Below are 21,673 nucleotides of genomic sequence, written 5' to 3'. Positions count from 1 at the left end.
ATAAATAGGTCAATCTACAGCTATTCTACGAGATGAATGAAGATGACCCTTTGCAAATCACTAAGAAAAATATAAAAGGATGGTATTTTTACTCTTTTTCAAGTGAGCCGTTTATTGTTTCAGCTGTTTCTACGTACATTCCATTATTGCTTGAACAATTTGCTAGGATCAACGGTGTGAAATTAAACGATCACTCTCAACCGTGCATTATAGCACCAGCTACACACTCCACTGACAAGTGTGTGGTTCCATTATTTAATGGTTCACTTTTCGTGGACACATCCAGCTTCGCCCTCTACACTTTCTCGATCAGTGTATTGTTTCAGACAGTAATGGTAATAACTGTTTCAGGAATTGTAGATATTTTGAATTCTATAAGATTTAAAGGCTTGACTTTAGTTACGTTCAGCATATTAGGGGCATTATCTACCATTTATATCTCTCAATTGTCATTTGATCAGATTTATACGCTTCCATTGCTTTGTATAATAGCAAACTCATGCTATGGTGTTATAAACGTGGTTGGAAACTCGCTGCTACCAATATTCATATCTGATTTGACTAAATATGGGAATGGTGGAGAAGAAGAGGATGAAAATTCAAGCTTAATCAGTGATACAAATGAAAAACTAACCAATATTATCAGTGGTAGAGGTGCAAGCATAGGATATTCAAGTGCTCTAATTGTACAATTGATCTCGATGGCACTTGTTGGTAAATCAAAATCAAGGGAAAATATCCAGATAGCTGTCCTATTTGTTGGCATCTGGTGGATCATTTGGCAGTTACCAATGCTCTGGCTTCTTAGAGACATTAACGAAAACCCTCAAACCATACCACACTCAATTCCAATCTCTTCATTGAAATACGGTTGGTGGTCTCTATATGAATCTTTTAAGAACGCAAAATTGTTGAAGGATGTCATGATCTTCCTGCTAGGTTGGTTCATAATCAGTGATTCTTTAACAACTATAAATTCTACAGCTATTCTATTTTCAAGGACTGAACTCTCCATGTCTGCCGTAAATTTAATCGCCATTAGCATAATTACGATGATAATGGCCATGATAGGTGCCTTTATTATACCAAATTATTTAGCCAAAAAGTTCAACTGGCTACCTCATCGTACTTTAGTTTACATTATCTGTTGGTCTAGTTTTATACCCTTCTATGGAATGCTTGGATTTTTCTTTCAATCAATCGGTTTGAAACATAAATTCGAAATGTATGCTTTGGCAGTATGGTATGGCTTGTCACTCGGTGGTCTCGCTGCAGTATCCCGTACAGTTTTCAGTTTGATCATCCCAAAGGGTAAAGAATCAACTTTCTTCAGTATGTTCTCAATCACGGACAAGGGATCATCTATAGTGGGACCGTCCCTTGTAGGGTTAATAACTGACAAGACTCACAATATTAGATACTCTTTTTTCTTACTATTTGGGCTATTAGTCGTGTCTTTACCAATTTTCAGCTCATTGGATGTAAAAAGAGGCAAACGCGAAGCTGAAGAGTTGAGTAAAATTTAACGATCATATCTCATCAGATCATTGCGACTATGCTTGGAATTATGTTCTCTTTTTTCATCTATAGAATATATATATATATATTTTATTTGCATTATTTATTTACTCTTTAATGACCCTCCAAATCTTAATATAACCATCATCACCACCGGAAGCGAATAAGCTTTTATCAACAGGATTCCACGCTACCACATTACAATTTCTACCGAAAGTTTTGCCATTGGCACTTATCTTTTCATTAGCTGTCGCCGCGGTTACCCTTTCGCCCACATGTCCAGATAAAACATCAATTATGTTACCCCTCAATCTATCCCAAACGTAAACTTTACCATCCTCCGATCCACTCACCACCAGCTTGTTATTATAACCAAAACAAGATCTAATTATGAATTTCTCTTGTCTTTGCCCGTAGTATTTTTGAATCAGCAAGTTTTCTTTAAAGTCCCAAAGCTGGATTTCATTGTTTTGTAAACTCACCAAGACTAAATTTTCAATATTTAAACTTGGTGCTAGCAAATTCGAACCCGCTATTGATACACGTGAAATGTTTGTGAGTTGTGGCAACGAAATACACGTCATATTCTTATCGATTTCAAGTCTAGAAAATCTTTCTAACTCAAAATTCTGGAGAACAGAATTATCTGTTTTTATCAAGGTGTCATTATCAGGGAATGACGAAAGATCATAAACGTCTATCGTTCCATTATATGTCATCAAGATCAAAAATTTATCATCATATGATAGCTTTAAATCATGGATACGTGGAAACTTTTCATGTTGATAATCGTCAAATTTATGGTTGCTGTCGTCATTGCTCATATTTCTATTTTCATTACTTGAAGTAGTAGTGTCGGTGCCATTAGCGGCATTACTGTTACTGGTAGCGTTATTGTTAGGAAAAAGTTTTTGTGCAAAGCTGAAAATAATCGATTTTGTCGTCATATCATAAATTACAACATCACGATCTGGAGATCCAACGATAAATTTACCCTTATGCTCTTCACTACGGAACCAATCACAGCACCAAATCCTGGGAGATGTTTCGGTACTGCTGGTACCGTTAGTAATGGATAAAGTAGGCGATTCTACCGAGCCCGGACTAGATGGTGAAGCATTTCCTGAATCGTTATTGGGAATCTGGAATGAATCTATAGGATGAATAATTTCTGCCACTATATTTTTATTAGATTGATTTTCTTGGGCTTTATTATTATGAATGATTGGATTAATGCTAGTTGGTTCACCTTTTGAATGTATATCATAAATGTTTGCCATTTCATTAAAAGGACAGGAAACCAAGTACTTACTGTCTGGGGAAAACGAAAGATATAACACGCTTTGAGGGTTATCTTCTAGAATTTTATAAACCTGGAAATCATTTTCAACATCATAAATTAGAATTTTTCGTTCTGTCATTGAATCAGCAGAAGCACTTGCCAAATATTTCCCGTCTGGTGAGAACTGAAGATACCAAATTTCATCTGCATTTTGTACCAAAGTTTTTTCATCTTTAAATCTAATTCTTTGGAAATCTGATGGGTTATCTTGCAATAAATTTACTGTCCTCTCAAATGTTTCTTTTCCTTCTTCTACTTCTTCTTCATTATCTTCATCATCCACATCCATGTAATCAAAGTCATTACGTGCGTTAGCATCGGAAATGTCGTGAGAACGTTGATATTTGATCGATTGTTTGAGCAAAGCAATCAATCTCCCTTTCGGGACCAGGTCATTAGGATTAATATAAGTAGAAATTATTTCAATGAGGGAGTCTCTTGATTTCTCAATGGAACCTTTCCATGAATTACAATTTGGGTCATTTAATATCGAGGGATTTGTTAAAAGACTTGATAATTCTCTTAACAAGTCTTCTGGTGTGAAAATGGTATCTTCATCATCGATATATTCATCTAATGTCAAGAGGACCTCTTCCCATAGAGCGATAAACTTTCTTATAGTGTTTCGAAGAAATAGTACAGCCGTAGAAGTGTCAATTGCTTTGGTAAAAATCAGTTCAATGAATAATTCTTTGCAAATTAACAATATAATTTCTAAAATCTTCAGAAAATTTGATAATTTAATCATATCATTACCGATGTTCTTATAGTAGGCCTCGAAGTTGTTATACTCTATAGTGAAGACGTTTAAGATCTCTTCTGCTTTAATGGAGTCGACAGGTCCACTCAACATGTTATCAATTTTCATTAAATTATGGGTGTTATTTTCCGCCTCTGATGAGGATATTGCAGATGGATTGTCTTTCAAAGGTAAGCTTAATAAAAGGTTCAAATCAATTAGTTGGAATCTACCATTGTTGATAAAATTGAAAAGTCTCTGGACAATAGTGGATTCGACCTGTATACCACCACTCTCCTCCTGTAATGATATGGCAGATCTTGAATATCCTAATTCTTTTAATGAATGAATCAGCAATTTAGTGAGTTGAACTTTATCGAATACACCACCAATAATATTAGTATTATTGCTAGAACTCTTATCGATTTTCAATCTCATATTTGTGTCACCAGCAGGTTTCTGGGAGTATGAAAAAGCCATATTTCAAATTTGAAACCAAATAAGACTTTATCAGAAACCGTGTGCCAGGTTAGATCTATCATAATGCTTTATAAACCCCTCCGACTCCCTTATATTATTTTAATGAAATTGCGATCAATTTCCTTACCCGGCTTGAATCATAAAAATAAACGGCTATATATATTCTATTAGTAACTTTAATAGTTTAGATAAAACGTGAATAAGTTGAAATAAGTTGAAAAGTCATCGTTATATCATAATACCAAATATATATAATTTATATACGGTAAAGTAAAAAATAGAAGGCGTAACAGGTGGGCAGTCTCAGAATCAAGCGACCAAAGCACATAATGCGGCACCGACACCTGAACCATCCTTGGCCAATCTTAAATGAACTTTACGTTCACCTTCAGAACCTAATGGAGATAAAGCTAAAGCGTGTCTCAACATGGATCTGAAACCTGGGTAGTATTCGACGACAGAACCGTCACAACCGACTTCGACTTCACCATGGTATCTCTTGCTTAAAACACCAGTCTTGATAGTGATAGCAGCAATTGGAACAGCAGCTAAGTAGGCGGATCTACGAGAGATGGCACGGACAATCTTTTGGATTTCCTTACGTTCAGTTGGAGAGGTTGGTAATCTTAAAGTTTGTAACAAAGATAATTCAGTTTCTCTTAAACCGGTAGAATCATCAATTTCGATATGAGATAAAACTTCAGAATCTAATTCGAAAGGAGTTTGTAAACGGTGAGGTAACTGTTCATTGGTTCTGTATTGGTTGAAGATTAGACCACGGGAGTGTAAGTCAATCAAGATATTTCTCAATAGTTCACCTAAGAACATACCAGAGACTCTCTTTTCAAATAAATGGAAACCTGGGTTTGCACTTAATTTTTGATCAATGTAGACATCGTACTTAGTAGTTGGTAAGACTTTCAATTCATTATCGAAGGAACCCCATTCAGTGTTAATGACCATATGAGTCTTACCTTGAGCGGCCAGTTTATCTCTAAATTCCTTTGGCAACTTAGTGACTTTATCTAATTCTTCCATGTAACAACCGTTAGTACCGGTACCGAAAATACAACCGATGATTGGTTCGCTGATTTCACCAGTGGTCATTGAATCAGTGTTTTGAGAGGTGTAACAGTGAGATAAGTAGGTACCGACGGTATCGTTAGTTAAAGCAACGACCTTCAAGTTACCTAAGCCTTGTTTGGCTAATTGTTCTTGGTACAACTGGACGACATCCTTACCAACGGTGTCTGGAATGTTGAAACCCTTAGTCCATCTAATTAAAGTACCAGCATTTAGAGAAGTTTGTAAGACTGGGTAAGAGAAAGTAAAACCTAATTTGACGATATCTTTAGTTTCAGTAACTTCAGGATGGTTCTTTTTAATGAAAGCAGCGGTTCTTCTTGCTAAATAGGAGAATAAATCTTCACTACTAACATTTTCATCTTCTAATAATTCATCTGGAATTTTTGATTTCATTTGTTCCATTTTGTAAGTGTGGTCACCACTTAAAGTAACTGAACAAACTCTGAAATTGGTACCACCAAGATCAGCAGCAAAAAGCATACCCTTTTCAGTACCGTTTGGAGAACCAGTGACGAAGGATGGAATCATTGGTAAACCTTTATTTTCGGCGGATTCATCAGTGTTGGATAGACCCATTTGCATTTGTTCAATGAAATGAGCAGTCAATTCATCCAATTTTTGTGGAGTGACTTCGAATTCTTTACAGATTTCGTCTACTGCAGTAGTTAATTGTTGTTGGCTTGCTTTGTGTAAGTCGTCAAAAGACATTGTTTTTGTTAGGTTGGTTATATCAAAAGAAAGTTAGATAGAAGAAAAGAGTAAGAAATAGAATTGGAACAAGTTTTATGGGGGGGAGGGAGTGTTTCGGGCACTTATATATGTAGAATGTGCACATGGTTTAATGGCATAATTAAAAAAAAAAAATGAGTTGATAATCTTGTTGAACTTCACCTGAGGGGAAAGGAACGGAAAATACAGAGCCCCACAGCAGGGGGATCAACAGTTTGACACAGAAAACGACAGAGAGAGATAGTGGAAGGGTTTCGAGAAAAATACGAATTCGAAAAAAAAAATCAGCAGATTTACTTAAGCGAACAATAAATGAGAAGGAGAAAGTATCGTCGTCACTGTTCTTCTCGTTTGCTTCTTGGCGTGACTATAATAGGGGAAAGTCAAAACGCAGGGGCGGCGGTCTTTCCTAAAGGGGATATAGGCTGGGAGAAGCCGAGAGAGCGTAATTTGCTCCCCCCTGCGAAAATGAAGAAGACGCCGCTGTGGGACGAAAGAAGATGAAATGCGATCGCGTATCCAGTTTGTGGGGTAAGGACCTACAAGCGAGAATGTGTCGCAGAACCGAGTAAATGGCCTGACAGAATAGCGGGGTAGCCTATTTTACACTGAAGAACTTCTCTTGGTGCATATTTATGGTCTGGTTCCGTGGAGCTGTCAAGTATGTGTCGACTTTCCTGCAAAGCGCACGACTCATGTAACAAGAGTCTCAGCTTTGTATCATAAGAAATTGCCCTTAACTCTCATGAGTGCAAGCCTCCGCATTTTAATCAAACACTCTCTTAGAAATTCGATTGTGGTCAATCATGCGCACAAGGGAAAACTCATGTCGAGATTTCTCAATTCAGTAATGGTCTGAGAGGGATGCATGTAATCGTCATATTAATGGTCCCTTATCTTTGTTGAACTTCTTCATCTTGCTATATTTTACCAATATGAAACATGTAAATCCAAGATCCTACCCAAATGCTGTATGCTGCTAATTGGGATCTCACCAACTTTGTATGCTGTGCAGAACACAAAAAAAAGTTGACCGTTACTCTGATAAAAAAAACCAATCACGTGAAATACGCATGACTATTTTTTTCAATTATAGCATCACGTGAATATTACGTAATGCCGCACACATAATTGGCTATATCATATTCTGCTAAGAGCAACGCTGTCACCATCCTGAGTACATCCAATATAATTCTAAGACTAGTCACCATGCTCTCCAGCCTCTGTGCTCGACCGTTGCTTCTCTTCACGAAATGTAGTGGCTTTTCCGATACCCATACGGTGCAAAATCACCTTGAACGAAATGCCAGCGTGGCAAAAGAAGTTTCCCGCTCTGGTCATCTCTCAAAGATTTGTAATAAAATATATATACTACGTACTCGAAAAACATACTTCATTTCAAAACTTTACAACTTAGTATCCCAACTTCAAATAAAAAAGAGTTCTAAGCACAATGTTGTTCAGCAAAAAGACTCTATTCTCTCTGGCCGCTCTATGTGTACAGTTCGGTATGGCTCAGGAAGCCGCTGCTCCTGCTGATTCTGCAGTCGTTAGATTAACTTCTGAAAATTTCAAAGATTTCATGGAACATAACCCGCTAGTTCTAGCTGAATTTTTTGCTCCATGGTGTGGTCATTGCAAAAATTTGGCTCCAGAATATGTTAAAGCTGCTGATATCTTACAAGAAAAGGGCATTCCATTAGTCCAGATTGATTGTACTGAAGATCAAGATATTTGCATGGAACAAAATGTTCCAGGTTATCCAACTTTGAAAGTATTCAAGAATGGTGAATTGATCTCAAAACGTGACTATTCTGGTGCTAGATCCGCTGATGCCATCGTTAATTATATGATAAAACAATCTCAACCAAATGTTATCACCGTGAACGACAAAAAAGAATTAACTGCCTTCTTAGAAGAAGTTAATCAACATGTCTTAGTCTCCTATGAATCTGAAAATTCTAAATTAAATGAAACTTTCTACAAAATCGCCGATAATTTATCTGAAGATTACACTTTTGTATCATTCCCTGATAAATCAGTTAAGGATGATGCCGCAAAATTAGCTCTCTATGTACAAGGTTCCGATGAACCATCATATTTCACTGAAGTTTCAGATTTACTATCTGGTGACTTCACAAAAATGGAAAGCTGGTTATCTACAGAATCTTTACCTTATTTTGCCAGTATGAATGGTGATATCTTCAAGAAATACATGGATAGTGGCTTACCTTTAGCTTATTTCTTCTACACTTCCGAAGAGGAATTTGAATCTTACTCTGATCTCTTCTCCAAGTTAGGTAAAGAATACCGTGGTAAGATCAATTTCGTTGGTTTAGACTCCACTAAATACGGTAGACACGCTGATAATCTAAACATGAAGGAATTATTCCCATTATTTGTCATTCATGACATATCTTCAAACTTGAAGTATGGTTTAGATCAATTAACTCCTGAAGAATTCTCAGAATTGACTGAACCTTACACTTTAGATGAAAGTGAAATTACTAAATTCGTTGAAGATTATGCAAATGGTGATATTGAACCAATTGTCAAATCTGAACCAATCCCAGAAACTCAAGAAACTAACGTCTACAAATTAGTCGGTAAGACTCACGATGAAATTGTCTTAGATAGCGATAAGGATGTTTTAGTCAAATACTACGCTCCATGGTGTGGTCACTGTAAGAGATTAGCTCCAATCTATGAAGAATTAGCTGATGTTGTTGCTTCAAACAAGAAGACTAACAACAGTTTTGTTATTGCTGATATCGACGACACTGTAAATGATGTTGCTAACTTACAAATCAAGGGTTACCCAACTATCATTTTATACCCAGCTGGTCAAAAGGATAAGCCAATCACTTACGAAGGTTCAAGAAGCATTGAATCTCTCTTAACTTTCTTAGAAGAAAATTCTGGTAACAAGATTAATTCTATGAAATTGTACAAAGATTATCAAAACGATTTAAAGATTGCTCAGGAAGAAGAAGCCGCTAAATTAGCTGAAAAGCAAAAGGAAGCAGAAGAAGACGATGAGTTCGATGATGAAGAAGAAGAAATTGGTCACGATGAATTGTAGTTTGCTTTAAATTATAGATTGAGCACAAGAAATCACAATACACTATATACTTCTTGCAATTATGTAGTCTCTCAAGACATACCTATCTAACTTATTTACCAAAAATTTGGATACTTCTAAATAGTTTAAAGTATTACTGCTTGCTTATGTTAGGAAATAAAACAGAAAATCAAAAAAAAGAGACAGACAGAAAAAGAAGAGCAATTATTCATTTAGATATAGCTGTGACCCTCTGCAACGTCTCTATAACTTAATGGCAGTGTATACTCCTTCAGGTAATAATAATAATAGTGGGATCAATGATAATGATGTCGGTTCAGCAAGTGAAATGGAGAAATTTTTCGTACGACCAAGTCTTGGTTTGAAATTATGGGGACCATTAGTACCAGCATCAGACAACAGGACAGGTCTCTGGACGTTGCTAACGATACAGACTGTGGTTGGAATTGGCTGTTTCAAACGATTCAACAGCTTACGCAGGGCACATCAAGTGATAAAGACTAATATATCAAGATTACCCACATTGAACAGATTTTCCAAGACTGATAAGATAATTTCAATCGAATCTAAACCATTGCAGAAGTTAAGTAGGTGGGATACGACGAAAAAATTCATTTATTTGTTCAGTGGTACAGTAATTTTATCACAATCTCTATTAGAGCTTTGCAGACTCTCCTTACTCAAATACGATCCATGGTACGAGGAAGCAAGATGTGCTAGGGATAAAAAGTTCTTCAACGACATTATAAAATATTATAACGAAGGTATAGATCCAACGAAGATCCAAGTTAAAGTGAAGAGGTCCGGTGGTGATGACAGTGTTAGCGTGAATCCCAACGTAAATGAAATAAAGCAAAGCGTAGCCATAGTTAGGGCACAAAATGAGGCAAGTAACCCAATAATTAAGTGGTATGGTCCAATAGAATTGGAGCCAATGTCATTTAATGACTATTTAGGGAGAATGGAGTATTACTTACACATGATGGAACTCTTACAAAGTAGAAAAATCCGTAACAACGATGACAATAATTCTACAAATATGCTGTTAAATATTATCTCCTATTCAAATGATGAAATAGAGAAGGTCATTGAGAAAAATAAACAAACAAGGGACGTCATAATGTCAGATTTGTCAAAAGAAATCTCCTTACAACAAGACAATAGCAATGATGCCGAGGAAGAGCCTGGCCTAAGACAAGACATCACGAAATCTATATCTTCAATGATGGAACAGAAAAGGAAACAAAAAGTCGAACACTCATCTAATTTACTTGTGCCCCCCAGAAATGTCATTCTGGATCCCATACAAGTCAAAACTTCCGAAGATATCGACCTTAATGAGATATGGTCACTATACGACCCATGGATGAACCTGGGACTCGACACTTCATTAAGTATCAAATTCATCCCTACTGTAATTACCCCTAATGATGCACAATCCACAGAGGATCAGAGTCATTCAAGAGATGATGAGGAATGATTACTGACTAAATATATAATCTGTGTTATATAAATTGTTACCCCGATCATTTTTTTCCAATAACTGTATCGAGAAAATGATACAAAGTATAGAGATTTCGATAATGCAATCCGTTCAATGTAAACCAAAAACGCCAATTTTTTTAATGTTGTTGCATCCAATTGCCACACTGGTATTTGGGCTTGTCTCTCAGTTCGTGCTCACCAATGCTGTGTTCTCGGACGAAGCTTATAAAGTTGATTGGCAATTACAAAATATAGGAAAATATAAGTGTATTATATCCAACAATGATACTTCAAAGCTAATTGTATTTTCTGATTTTAATGACGAGGAAGAGACGCTGGTATCATACGTTAACTCACAGGATGGAAATATTATGTCTAGATTCGTTCTTCCTTACAAGATTTTAGATGTAATGAGATCTTCTGATAAAGAAGCCTTTGTTGTGAGGACTGAGAAGAATGAGTTCGAAACTTTTGATTTAAACTTGGGATTTCCAGTAACCACAAGCAGATTAGAAGAGGTGTTTATTTCTTCATGCAACTGCGTGCAACAGAATGAAAATGTCAAGATCGAAGGGAATACATTAGGTATTTTAGACGTCAAAACAAAGCTTCCTCTCTTCCAAATGCCTCTACCGGAGGGCTTTCAAGAAGTAGTCTTTTTGGAAACAGATAACGTGAACTCTTTAAAATTATCGATAGCTCTTACGGGCCTCAGATATTCTTATTATGAAATCAAGTTCAATATTTCTGATACCCAAGAACCGGAGTGGGAAAGAGATGAATCACTAGCTGATGTAGTAGACTATGTGATTATAGATATAAAGGACCATTCTATGGATGAGATAGAGAGGGAGATGTCAGTTGAGGAAACAATGGACAATGTCTTAGATGCATACATGTTTAGGGTTACAACCGACTGGAATAGATTAAGAGATCTATTGAGAAGAAACAAGTACAATCCTGGAAAGGCACTAATGGAAGTTTTCAATATAAGGAAAAATGATGATTCAGAAAAAATAGAATTAGCAAGAACCCAGAATCTGAATTTTGGTTTAAGCAAATTACTCATTGTTGCGACACGAAATTCAAAGATAAACGCAATTGACTTGGATAATAGAGGGCAAACAGCGTGGTCCATTGATTCAAATTTACAAGATATCTTGTCTGTTGAGTTAATTGGAAAAACTAATAAACTGCTTATAATTTCTAAAATGGGTGATTTCGAAATTTACGAAAGTACTAGTGAATTATTGTCTCCAACTTTGAACAGCAAAGGGTCTCTTATTACAAGGAGGGAAATTGCAGCAGCCCATAGATTGGATGATTCCGACTATTTTTATCTAGAATTTGCAGATGGCTCAGAAAAAGAGATTGTTTCGTTCGGTTCCGTTGAACAGAAGTTACCTAACGCTGATATTTATATCACTGATCATGATGAAAAGGCAATTTCTGGTCATACGATTGGCAAAAATAACGAACTTGGCGAAGCGTCTAAAATAACTCCCCAAAAGACTTGGAAAATTACGTTAAAAAGCAATGAACGTATTGTGGCATTTGCTGCACGAAACTCAGAACCTCAAGTCGGAAGTCTAGGTACAATCTTAGGTAGCAGAGAGGTGCTTTACAAATATTTCTATCCAAATTTGGCAAGTTATGTAGTGATAAATGAGGATACTGGGGACATGGTCGTAAATTTGATTGATACCATTACTGGTGAACTACTTTATACCCAAAAACATAAGCACGAAAAGGATGGGGTGGATTTTGATTTACCAATAAACATATTATTTGGAGAGCATTGGTTCATTTATTCTTATTTCAGTGTTAAGCCAGTTCCTGAACAAAAATTAACTGTTGTTGAGTTATATGAGTCATTAGAACCAAATGAAAGGAAGTCGGACGCGTCTGCTTCTTATAATCCTATCAATGGGATATTTAACAAGCCCGAAATACTCACAAAGTCTTATATTTTCCCAGAAGTTATTAAGCATATGATACTTTCCAACACTAAGTACGATATCACGACCAGATCTCTTATTGTTGAACTACAAAACGGACAAATTACATATATTCCGAAGGTTGTATTGAACGCCAGACGTAAGAATGAAAGTGAAATGACTGCTGACGACAAGAAGGAATTTATGGCCAGCCAATATATTCCAACCGTACGAATTAATGACCATTTTGTCATTACACATTATAGAGATTTAATAACGAATACCAAATCAAAAATGATATCTGTCCCAACAAACCTAGAGTCTACTTCTATAGTTTGTCAGATCGGTCATGATATATTTTGCACCAGAATTACGCCATCCGGACCATTCGATTTTATGAGTCCTAGTTTCGAAAAAGGTAAGCTTATAGGCACAATCATAGCGATGGTGATAATATGTTATTTCTTACGCCCTAGTGTCGCAAGCAAGAAACTGAAGAGCATCTGGCTGGTTAGAGAATAAGTTTTTCGTAAATAACAGATATAACGTATATAGTAAATTATTTTTCAGAAATTAGCGAGAACTCTCGAAAAGTGTTTGGACAGGATTTTTGATAGAAAAGCAGTGATGTCAAATAAGCATATCCTTCAATACTTTGTTAAGAATTCAAAGACATTCCAAATTATCGATGGTCCTATAAATATTAATAACACCGAAAATGAAGTTCTACTAGTACTTGACTCATCTTTTAATCCCGCCCACTGGGGCCATTACACACTTATAAACAAGGCGGTCGATTATTACAGAGACATTCTCCCACAAGACACAAGATTCCACGTATTGTTACTATTGGCCATAAAAAATGCTGATAAAGCCCCTAAGCCTGCCATGTTTCCCGAACGAATGGATATGATGTGCATACTGGCTAATTTCATTAGAAAAACCTTAGAAGACGTTAACGTTTCTGTTGGGATAACTTCACATGGAAAGTTTGTTGACAAAGACAAAGATGTGAAGGAACTATTCTTCACTGCATTCAAGAATTGCAGAATTGCATATTTAGTCGGCTTTGACACAATAATAAGAATAATGGATGCAAAATACTATGTGCCCACACCTTTATCTGTAGCTCTGCAAGAGTTTATGCAACATGCTGAATTTTTCTGCCTAACTAGAGATGATGATAATAATGATATTAAAAAACAGATCAATTATTCAAGTGATATAACTGAAGGAAGATACGAGCCCGCAATCCCAAGAAATTGGGGGTCCAAAATTCATAGTGTGCTGAATGATAACAAATATTCCTACATTTCTTCTTCGATCGTTAGAAAACAGTTTAGTGATGGTAAGAGGAATCTGTTAAATGAAGTTCCCGAACCAATATTACAGTATCTAGTAAACGAAAGTGACACTAATGGTAAATCAATCTTTTTGTGATGGACGATTATTTTAAGTCTACTTATCAGATAACGAATAAGAACGATATCTTGTTATGTAATTCGTTTATTTATTTTTATTATAATATAAGCGCATTAACTATGACTATTGCAATCGATATTATTAATGACAATGGTAAGGTTAAAGATGCAGTATCATTTGTCTTCTTGTGACCGTCTAAATCATTGCCACCTTCTATATTCTCGACAACGTTACCGTCTTCATCTACACTAATCAAAGATTGCTTCTTCAGAGAGATACATTTTACTTTTCCTCCTCTAATAATGGAACGACCATTCAATGGGACTATCCATTTATTGCAGTCCAATTCGTTCGAGTTTGATTTGATGAAGACACTTCCTTTCACAAGTTTCAAGTTATTGAATTTTGCGTCATTAAATTCCCCTTCAAAATGAATGGCTCCACCTATCATCTTCAAGTTCTGGAACGAATCAATGACATTCAACTTCTTATTATGTGAGATCATTAATCCGCCTTCTATTTCAGTAATGTTATTGAAATTTAAGTCCTTCAAATTTTTATTTTCCATTATACTTAAAGTACCTCCAACAAATTTCAGACTTGGAACTTCAAGTGTAGAGAAATCATTCTCTATAAATTCTAAAGATGTGTGCACTACCTCTAGATTTGGTAAGGAAACATATGATGTGTCTCTAATGGTGGCGTTTTGAACTTCTTGTAACATGGGCATGTCTAATTCTATATCCTTTGCATTTGCGTGAACACTGAATTGAGTGGTGACAAATTTAAGATTGGTCTTAACTGTCTCTAAAAATCTGTTATTATTGATATTGAAGATTGAAATTTCCTTAATCTTATCAAAACCTTCAATATTAGAGATTGACGTGTCTGAGATAATAATATTTTGATGTACCATGACTTTATTGTTGAAGTTTGCATTATTTAAGATTGGTAAAACTTTCCAATCAATCGAATTGCAGTCCTCAATAATGGGTAGGTCGATAGTAATTAATGAAGTTAGACTATTAAACAGAACGTTACCTGTGACAAATTTCAATGAATTTGCATTGATTCTTGTAATATGAACGTTATTCTCAATAATCAAGTCACCGTTAATTCTTTCAATGTCTTGCAAATCTATAACATTTTCAGAAAATTGTGCCGAGACCACCACATTACCAATAATCTTTTTGGAACAATGCAAGTTTAATTGATATATATCATTTGACGAATCGATGATGTGGTTGTCTTTAAAACAGAACTCATTAAATTTCTTTGCTTCACGTTTCCCCAAAACGCTGAAAGAACTGTTGTTACGCTCTATCTTGACTGTATGTGGTAAAGGATGCTGTGGCACTACGTCGTTTTTGTTCTGTTTATTGAAGCTAAAAAAGCTTGCTGAAGTAGTTCCTAATATGAATAAAATATGTAAAAGTTTCATTATTTAAGACTGTCTTTGCTCACCTTTTGTATATAGTAATGAAAAATACCACTAGACTAGCTATATGGCTTTTATACAATCGTATTTATATCAATGCCGGTACCAATTTTGTGACGCAACGACAGTCTTTGATTGAAATTGGCTATTATTAGCGTCGAGCTAGCTTGTTACCCGTCAAAAAGGAATTTTTGACACTGAAAAAGAAAATAAAGTGATGATGCCACACTTACTGGGAAAACGCTCCAAATAAGGCAATGCTCTAAGTTCGTTGCACGGGTCAGGAAACATCCGACATTAGCTCAATTGATGTAACACGCAACCTTTTAATATACAGAAAAGTATTTCTGAGGGATGTCGCTGTTTATCTTAACATCCCTTGCGCAGAGCATATGTGGCTTTTACTTGGTAACGTAGTAACAAAATTCCAGAATGTATGATACCCTGAATAGTAGAGATATGAAGAATATAAAAAATTCATTATTAAAAAAAATTAGAAATATTATATTAAAATATATAATCAACGATCAACTAATCATAGTCGAACCTATATTAGCAAATTAACCAATATAACAAAAAAAGAAATATTACTGGTAAAGAACACAATGGGGGAAAGTAATAGAACAATATTTAAAAAACAGTATTTTTGAATGCTCTTGAAAGGTCACAGACTTTTAAATAAATAAATCACCTTATAACACTAAGGCTAAACCAGCGGCAATAGCAGCACCGAAAACACCAGCACCCATGGTCCTTGCTACGGCACCGCCAGTAGACACCTTGGTAGTGAAAGTACCATTTGTACTGCCATTTCCACTAGGAATAGTAGCTGTTACCTGTGGGGATGTGCTTATTGTTGTTGCGTTCCCTGAAGTTACTGCTGGTACACCAACTGTACTAACTTCAGACGATTCTGGAATAGATACTATAGCAGAAGATGTTGCAGTTGTGTTACTGACGTTCTGTGCTTGAACAGAAAAGAAGGTTAAAGCAATAGCGGCGAAAATAGTTTTAGCTTGCATGGTTTCTAGTACTTTTTAACTTATTTAGAGAAGTAAGTTCTTGATATGTAAGCGTTAAAAATACAAAGATGGTAAAGATTTTCAACTGAGACCAACTTTGGGTTGTTTATATATGAAATGGAACCATATAAACGGAAATTAAAAAAGGATTACTAATAAACAACTGATGTCATTAAGTTTTCGGACCAATTTAACCCTGTCATCACTAAATTTAGTTGCAGGAATACACATCTTTTTTCCCCTCGAGCGGGATTATGTGCCATCTCATCCCTCTTTAAATCTACAAGGGTATAGACCTTATTCAATTTAATACTGAGCCTACTACTACTACCACTTCATTGTCTAGGCTATCTGGGAGCCAATTACCCAGTTCGGTCTTTTATTAGTATGATGAACGCTATTACATTTCCCAATCTGGAGCATAAACTCCCTGGCATAAGATCTAGAACGGCAAAGAAGCATCCAGAGAATAGCTTATTTTTGCCTCTCGGATAGCGTTGATGTCATTTGCCGCACAGTCCCTTCCTCCTTTCATAAACTGATAGTCCGAGAAATTTATAAATAACTCGCTATATTATTGGCGTGATTTTTGTTTAACTATCGTTGCTATTGCGACCGCGAGGGCTGCCAATTGCCGTCAATCATTAGGTGGGGGTGTTAACTCCACAATTTGAATGCATCGGAGGGTCGGGAAGATAGGGATATTGACACAAGCGGTTTACTCTCCTCCGTCTGAGGGATGCCTCTTTTCTTGAGGAGTAAGTAAGGGATTGTAGATAATCTACGCTACCGTTTTCAGAGGTTCCAACTACGACTCACATGGTTTTTTGAATCAACTAATCCTAGTTTACCACGCTTTGGTATTGCATTATAATTTTTTTTTGCTTCTGCTCATTTCCTTTTTTGTTTAATTGATTTCCTATTACATCAAGGAGAAGGGTTGGTTTTTTAACACGATTACGCGCTCCAGAAAATGTGTCATCTTTGAAAATTATTGAAGATCATAAAAGTTAGACGCATCCAGATTATATAATTTCAAGGCACGCGTGTTCTAATTTCTTGGAAAGAACATTGAAGGAAAGGAGACTCAAAAGTACAGAAAGAAATACAGTTTGCCATGATTCCAACTAATGTATCTCAATTGGCTCATGACAAATTTCATGCAGCCATTTCTTCTCGAGATTTGATATACACTGAAACTCCATCGTCAATATGTTATGATTCGAAAACAAATATGAACTATTGGATAATCTTAAAACCAAATTTCGCAGTGAAACCCGAGTTTGGTGATACACCAAAGGACGACGATCCACTCGCTAGAGATGAACCTGAATTGACAATCTTGAAAGACTTAGATGGAACTAATGAGTTTAAGCTCGTTTTAAATAAATTTCCTATAATGGAAAATCACTGTTTATTAACGACTAACAGCTTTAAAGATCAAACGTCAAAACTAACACCCTCTGATTTACTTACTGCATACAATCTTATCACTCTAATGAATGAGACTCATAAGTACATGGTAATATATAATTCCGGTCCAAGTTCAGGATCTTCTCAAAAACATAAGCATTTACAGCTAATTCAATTACCTGAAGACTTCACACCGTTCCAAGACAAATTACCCAAGGGTGCAATAAGTGATTCGAACGTTTCATTTGCTCACTTTACTTTACCCTTGTCAGGGAATCCGCATGCTAATACTCTTCACGAGTGTTATTCCTCCTTACTTACTATGACTCAGAATTACCATAGCAGTACTCCTCTATCTTACAACTTCATAATGACTAAAAATTGGATGTGTCTTATCCCACGTTCATCAATTAAAGCAAAGTCTATTGATATAGGTTTTAATTCAATCGCTTATGCAGGGTTAGTCCTAGTAAAATTCAAGCACATGTACGATGATCTGACTTCAAATCCTGACTTACTTGATAAATTACTATTAGAGTGTGGATTTCCAAATCCATCAAAATAATCTTTATATATAATAATACAAAAAAATTTCATGTCTTTTTAATTGATTATGGTTCATATTAGTTTTATTTTTCAGTCCTATCCTCAAGATATATCATGTTCTTGATCATTTCTTGTCCTTTGTAAATAAGTTTATAAAAATGCTTAACCTTGACTTCCTCTTTTTCTTACTCTTACTTTTGATCCCGAAAGTTGGTGCACTATCAGCCTTGACCTCCGATGCTTTATCTTTACCGCCAGCGATATCATCTAGATCATCCTTCTTCTGCAATTTCACATTGTTTTTATCATTGGATATAGAAGGCTTCAAATTAGTCTTACTTGGCTTGGCAGAATTGAGTTTGGCCATGCTGAAACTGGATAAGTCTACAGTATCACCGGGCTCACCTAATAGTAATTCCTTGGATAACTCATTTTTCTTGCCGCATACTTCATTCTCCACTAGATTGAGATCTGTGGATATTGAAGCTTCATCACTCTTACTTACTAATGTTAATTTTGACTCCGTTTCAACATCATTATATGGCATGTCATACTCTTTACTTTTGAAATTGAATTTAGAATAGACACCAGTACTACTATTCCGCCTTACAGTATTAATATTAGTATTACTGAGTCGTTGAAAATTTTTGCGTTGAGGGCTCAAAGTCCTCTTCGATATAGCTTCTTGGAATTTTATACTACGATTTGATGCGCTTCTGTCTTTACTTAACGTACCGGTTATTGACTCTGGTTGCTTTTGTTGATCAACAAATGAATCTGGAGTCATGGGCGTAACAAGATGTCTAGATGGGGTATATGAATTTGATGCCGGTGTTATTGAAATCGAAGATGTCAGTGATAAAGTTGAAGCTTGATTTTTAAGCCGTTGAGATTGTACACCAGTATTATCACTAACTGCGTCGATGCCATATACTGGCAGCTGCTTAGTGTAGTAACGATACCTTTGCTTCTGCTTCATGATTTTCAATGAATTGAATTTTTCGTTATTGTTGGTTCCTTCATGGTCCTTCAGAGGTGATGTATTTTTACTCCCTGGTTCCATTTTGGAATCAGGAAAGAGTGGAGTAGAGGGCCGAAGTGGCGATAATAATCCATCCGCCAGCTTGACACTTGGTCGTTCCTCATTATCACTTACATCTTCTTCTTCGTCAATTGTAAAACTTGGTTTATTAGATTTACTTTTGATCTGTGCAGGAAAGTCTAGGGTAATTTCTAGGTCCGCTGGTGCTGACTCCGATCTTCTGTGTGTCTTAAACGATCTGGGCCTTGTTTTCAATGCGTCATCCAAATTAATAATGGCGTCAGGAACGCCTTGAATTGGAGATGAAAATCTGGGTTCCTCACTAATAAAAAATCTAGGACTTGGAGTAGTACCAATGGGGTTGCCAGGATGTTGCGGGGTCTTCACCATGGATGGATCCAATACAGCAGGTTTTAGATAGGTGTTGGGCGATGTAGCATAGGTAGGCAGAGGCGGTACAGACGATGGGGCCTGTTTCAAAAATTCAAAATCTCCAGATATCGCCAATGATCTTTTGTGACGATGTCCCCTCTTAGAAGGAGTAGCAAAGCTAGCAACCGTCGGGGACACATCGGGTAATTGTAGGTGTTGAGTCTCTGCCATGGGGGGGATGGTTTATGAGGTGGAATATAAAGACGAGGTTAATGCACGAATGGACGGTAGGAAAAAATATTGCCTCTAGTATTTTATTCTTCTTGATGTTATGAAACTGGGACAGTGACTTCAAATGATGGAAGTAATGAGCGTGTATAGATAATAAAAGATTCTAGAAAATAGCAAATCAATCCTCGATAATATTAGTTGTGACTACCTTGATTCGTGGAAAATATGACTTGAGGACCACTGTTGCTAAACAAGCTGCCCTAGAGAAGCCAATAGTGTCAATAAAGATATTGTGTCTGAGCAGCGTTGTTGCTTACTTCTTCTGATGTTTTTTTCATGGATTTTCATTTTACAATTGATGAAAATTTCTCGAACGCCGATCATAATCAAACACGTAAGAAGTGAATATTTTTAGAAATGACGTGCAGATTAAAGCAGCATCGGAAACTTTGGAAGCCACTCGTTTAGACAATGGTGAGGAATAGATTGACTGTTTTGTATGATTCAGTTGGGGAGTTGAATGAAAATGTGGATCAAAACAGTACACATCTGCTGTTGAAAGGCTCAGAGAAGGGAGTCACAGTACAAGAGAGATGGATTATCCCTAGAACAGGAGGCCATGACGATCAGAGTTCTTCAAGAATAACATGGAGAGGTAACAATCCACTCTCTGATTGCTCCCAGAGTGTCATTGAGCCTATTCTAAATCACGGTCTCAATGTATATAATGATGTTGATGCTAGTGCTAAGGGAATATTTGTCAAGACTCCAGTATACAAGGTTTTGCATTTGGATAAAATGGAATCACAAATAACAGATTATCTGCCTTCAGATGTAGATTTAACTTTCATGGAATGGAAATGGGAAAGCTGTACTTATGACATAAAAACCACAAATGATACCATCGAAATTGTGGAATATTCTAAACTCTATGAAAATAAAACTTTAGCTATTACGAAGAATGACTTGTATGATAAAATGGAAGCTGGTATCTTCTATATAGACTCCGTAGATGAAGAAGATATCAACTTATCTGGGCTAAGGTGTCTATGGAAAGATGATGCTGACAACGAGCTAGACAAATGCATCAAAACTACACTGTTTTATAAACCTGCCTACTTTCATGACATTCATTTAGAAGGGAAAGTAAATGTTACCCTAGAAGTCCCAACTGGTCTACATCCAAAGGTCCTGATTGATTTGACGGAACTGTCCTCGGCTGAAAATTGTGAATATTTCATGTTTTCCCAGCTTCCAACTCAACTATTCGTAGATATGTTTCAATCTGATCCAGTACTACTGTTCGGTGAAACTGGCTTAGAATTACCAGATTATAAAGTTAAAGACAGTACATGGGGTTCAGAAGTACTTTTCAACTTAGTACCTGGCGAAACGAATGAAATCACCTTGCATTCAAGGTATCTCCAACCTTCTGAGAATACGTCTTACGGAATAATCCCATTATCTCTGCGCATATTTAAAGGCTGTGACACAGACTCAGAAGACGTTATGGAGAACCCATTTTACACAAAAAATTTTGGTCTAGAGTCATATTTCACCTCTAACACTGTTTTACACACACTTAGCGAAGAGAATCTAGTCGTTCCAATACCAAAGGCGACTATGGAAAATTACAATAAGATTCAATACACTACCGCGATATGTCTTTTACTTTCGCTATTGTATCTGTCCTTCAAATTATTTTTGAAAACGACAAAACATACATGATACACATTTTTTATAATTCCTGGTAAAATGATTGAAACCTACATCCTGTTCAGTTTTTTAT

At 36.1% G+C, this 21,673-nt stretch overlaps 12 protein-coding genes across 12 annotated transcripts; 7 read left to right on the top strand and 5 right to left on the bottom strand.

Moving 5' to 3' along the window:
* Nucleotides 1-32: 32 nt before the first annotated feature.
* Nucleotides 33-1,526, top strand: ATG22 (Atg22p; the record flags this gene model as incomplete). Its single annotated transcript, XM_003956766.1, has 1 exon — nucleotides 33-1,526. One exon carries the CDS (start codon nucleotides 33-35, stop codon nucleotides 1,524-1,526), a length of 1,494 nt encoding a protein of 497 aa, XP_003956815.1.
* A 99-nt stretch (nucleotides 1,527-1,625) lies between these two features.
* On the bottom strand, nucleotides 1,626-4,079 carry GID7 (glucose-induced degradation complex subunit GID7; the record flags this gene model as incomplete). The annotated part of the gene is made up of 1 exon (XM_003956765.1): nucleotides 1,626-4,079. One exon carries the CDS (start codon nucleotides 4,077-4,079, stop codon nucleotides 1,626-1,628), a length of 2,454 nt encoding a protein of 817 aa, XP_003956814.1.
* A 309-nt stretch (nucleotides 4,080-4,388) lies between these two features.
* GLK1 (glucokinase) lies at nucleotides 4,389-5,873 on the bottom strand (the record flags this gene model as incomplete). Its single annotated transcript, XM_003956764.1, has 1 exon — nucleotides 4,389-5,873. One exon carries the CDS (start codon nucleotides 5,871-5,873, stop codon nucleotides 4,389-4,391), a length of 1,485 nt encoding a protein of 494 aa, XP_003956813.1.
* A 1,474-nt stretch (nucleotides 5,874-7,347) lies between these two features.
* Nucleotides 7,348-8,976, top strand: PDI1 (protein disulfide isomerase PDI1; the record flags this gene model as incomplete). The annotated part of the gene is made up of 1 exon (XM_003956763.1): nucleotides 7,348-8,976. One exon carries the CDS (start codon nucleotides 7,348-7,350, stop codon nucleotides 8,974-8,976), a length of 1,629 nt encoding a protein of 542 aa, XP_003956812.1.
* Nucleotides 8,977-9,229: 253 nt separating this feature from the next.
* MGR1 (Mgr1p) lies at nucleotides 9,230-10,456 on the top strand (the record flags this gene model as incomplete). Its single annotated transcript, XM_003956762.1, has 1 exon — nucleotides 9,230-10,456. One exon carries the CDS (start codon nucleotides 9,230-9,232, stop codon nucleotides 10,454-10,456), a length of 1,227 nt encoding a protein of 408 aa, XP_003956811.1.
* Nucleotides 10,457-10,601: 145 nt separating this feature from the next.
* Nucleotides 10,602-12,920, top strand: EMC1 (Emc1p; the record flags this gene model as incomplete). Its single annotated transcript, XM_003956761.1, has 1 exon — nucleotides 10,602-12,920. The coding sequence occupies one exon, from the start codon at nucleotides 10,602-10,604 to the stop codon at nucleotides 12,918-12,920; it is 2,319 nt and encodes a 772-aa protein (XP_003956810.1).
* A 105-nt stretch (nucleotides 12,921-13,025) lies between these two features.
* POF1 (nicotinamide-nucleotide adenylyltransferase) lies at nucleotides 13,026-13,838 on the top strand (the record flags this gene model as incomplete). The annotated part of the gene is made up of 1 exon (XM_003956760.1): nucleotides 13,026-13,838. The coding sequence occupies one exon, from the start codon at nucleotides 13,026-13,028 to the stop codon at nucleotides 13,836-13,838; it is 813 nt and encodes a 270-aa protein (XP_003956809.1).
* A 79-nt stretch (nucleotides 13,839-13,917) lies between these two features.
* Nucleotides 13,918-15,261, bottom strand: SPS22 (Sps22p; the record flags this gene model as incomplete). Its single annotated transcript, XM_003956759.1, has 1 exon — nucleotides 13,918-15,261. The coding sequence occupies one exon, from the start codon at nucleotides 15,259-15,261 to the stop codon at nucleotides 13,918-13,920; it is 1,344 nt and encodes a 447-aa protein (XP_003956808.1).
* Nucleotides 15,262-15,950: 689 nt separating this feature from the next.
* KAFR0D00255 (uncharacterized protein) lies at nucleotides 15,951-16,280 on the bottom strand (the record flags this gene model as incomplete). The annotated part of the gene is made up of 1 exon (XM_003956758.1): nucleotides 15,951-16,280. One exon carries the CDS (start codon nucleotides 16,278-16,280, stop codon nucleotides 15,951-15,953), a length of 330 nt encoding a protein of 109 aa, XP_003956807.1.
* A 1,117-nt stretch (nucleotides 16,281-17,397) lies between these two features.
* On the top strand, nucleotides 17,398-18,258 carry APA1 (bifunctional AP-4-A phosphorylase/ADP sulfurylase; the record flags this gene model as incomplete). Its single annotated transcript, XM_003956757.1, has 1 exon — nucleotides 17,398-18,258. One exon carries the CDS (start codon nucleotides 17,398-17,400, stop codon nucleotides 18,256-18,258), a length of 861 nt encoding a protein of 286 aa, XP_003956806.1.
* Nucleotides 18,259-18,363: 105 nt separating this feature from the next.
* On the bottom strand, nucleotides 18,364-19,884 carry LRE1 (Lre1p; the record flags this gene model as incomplete). The annotated part of the gene is made up of 1 exon (XM_003956756.1): nucleotides 18,364-19,884. One exon carries the CDS (start codon nucleotides 19,882-19,884, stop codon nucleotides 18,364-18,366), a length of 1,521 nt encoding a protein of 506 aa, XP_003956805.1.
* A 471-nt stretch (nucleotides 19,885-20,355) lies between these two features.
* Nucleotides 20,356-21,612, top strand: PBN1 (Pbn1p; the record flags this gene model as incomplete). The annotated part of the gene is made up of 1 exon (XM_003956755.1): nucleotides 20,356-21,612. One exon carries the CDS (start codon nucleotides 20,356-20,358, stop codon nucleotides 21,610-21,612), a length of 1,257 nt encoding a protein of 418 aa, XP_003956804.1.
* Between the last annotated feature and the right edge of the window lie 61 nt (nucleotides 21,613-21,673).

Source organism: Kazachstania africana, chromosome 4, assembly GCF_000304475.1.
Source record: "Kazachstania africana CBS 2517 chromosome 4, complete genome".
NCBI classification, from domain to species: domain Eukaryota; kingdom Fungi; phylum Ascomycota; class Saccharomycetes; order Saccharomycetales; family Saccharomycetaceae; genus Kazachstania; species Kazachstania africana.
Note: the sequence above shows the minus strand (reverse complement) of the source record. Positions and strands in the feature narration are given on the sequence as shown.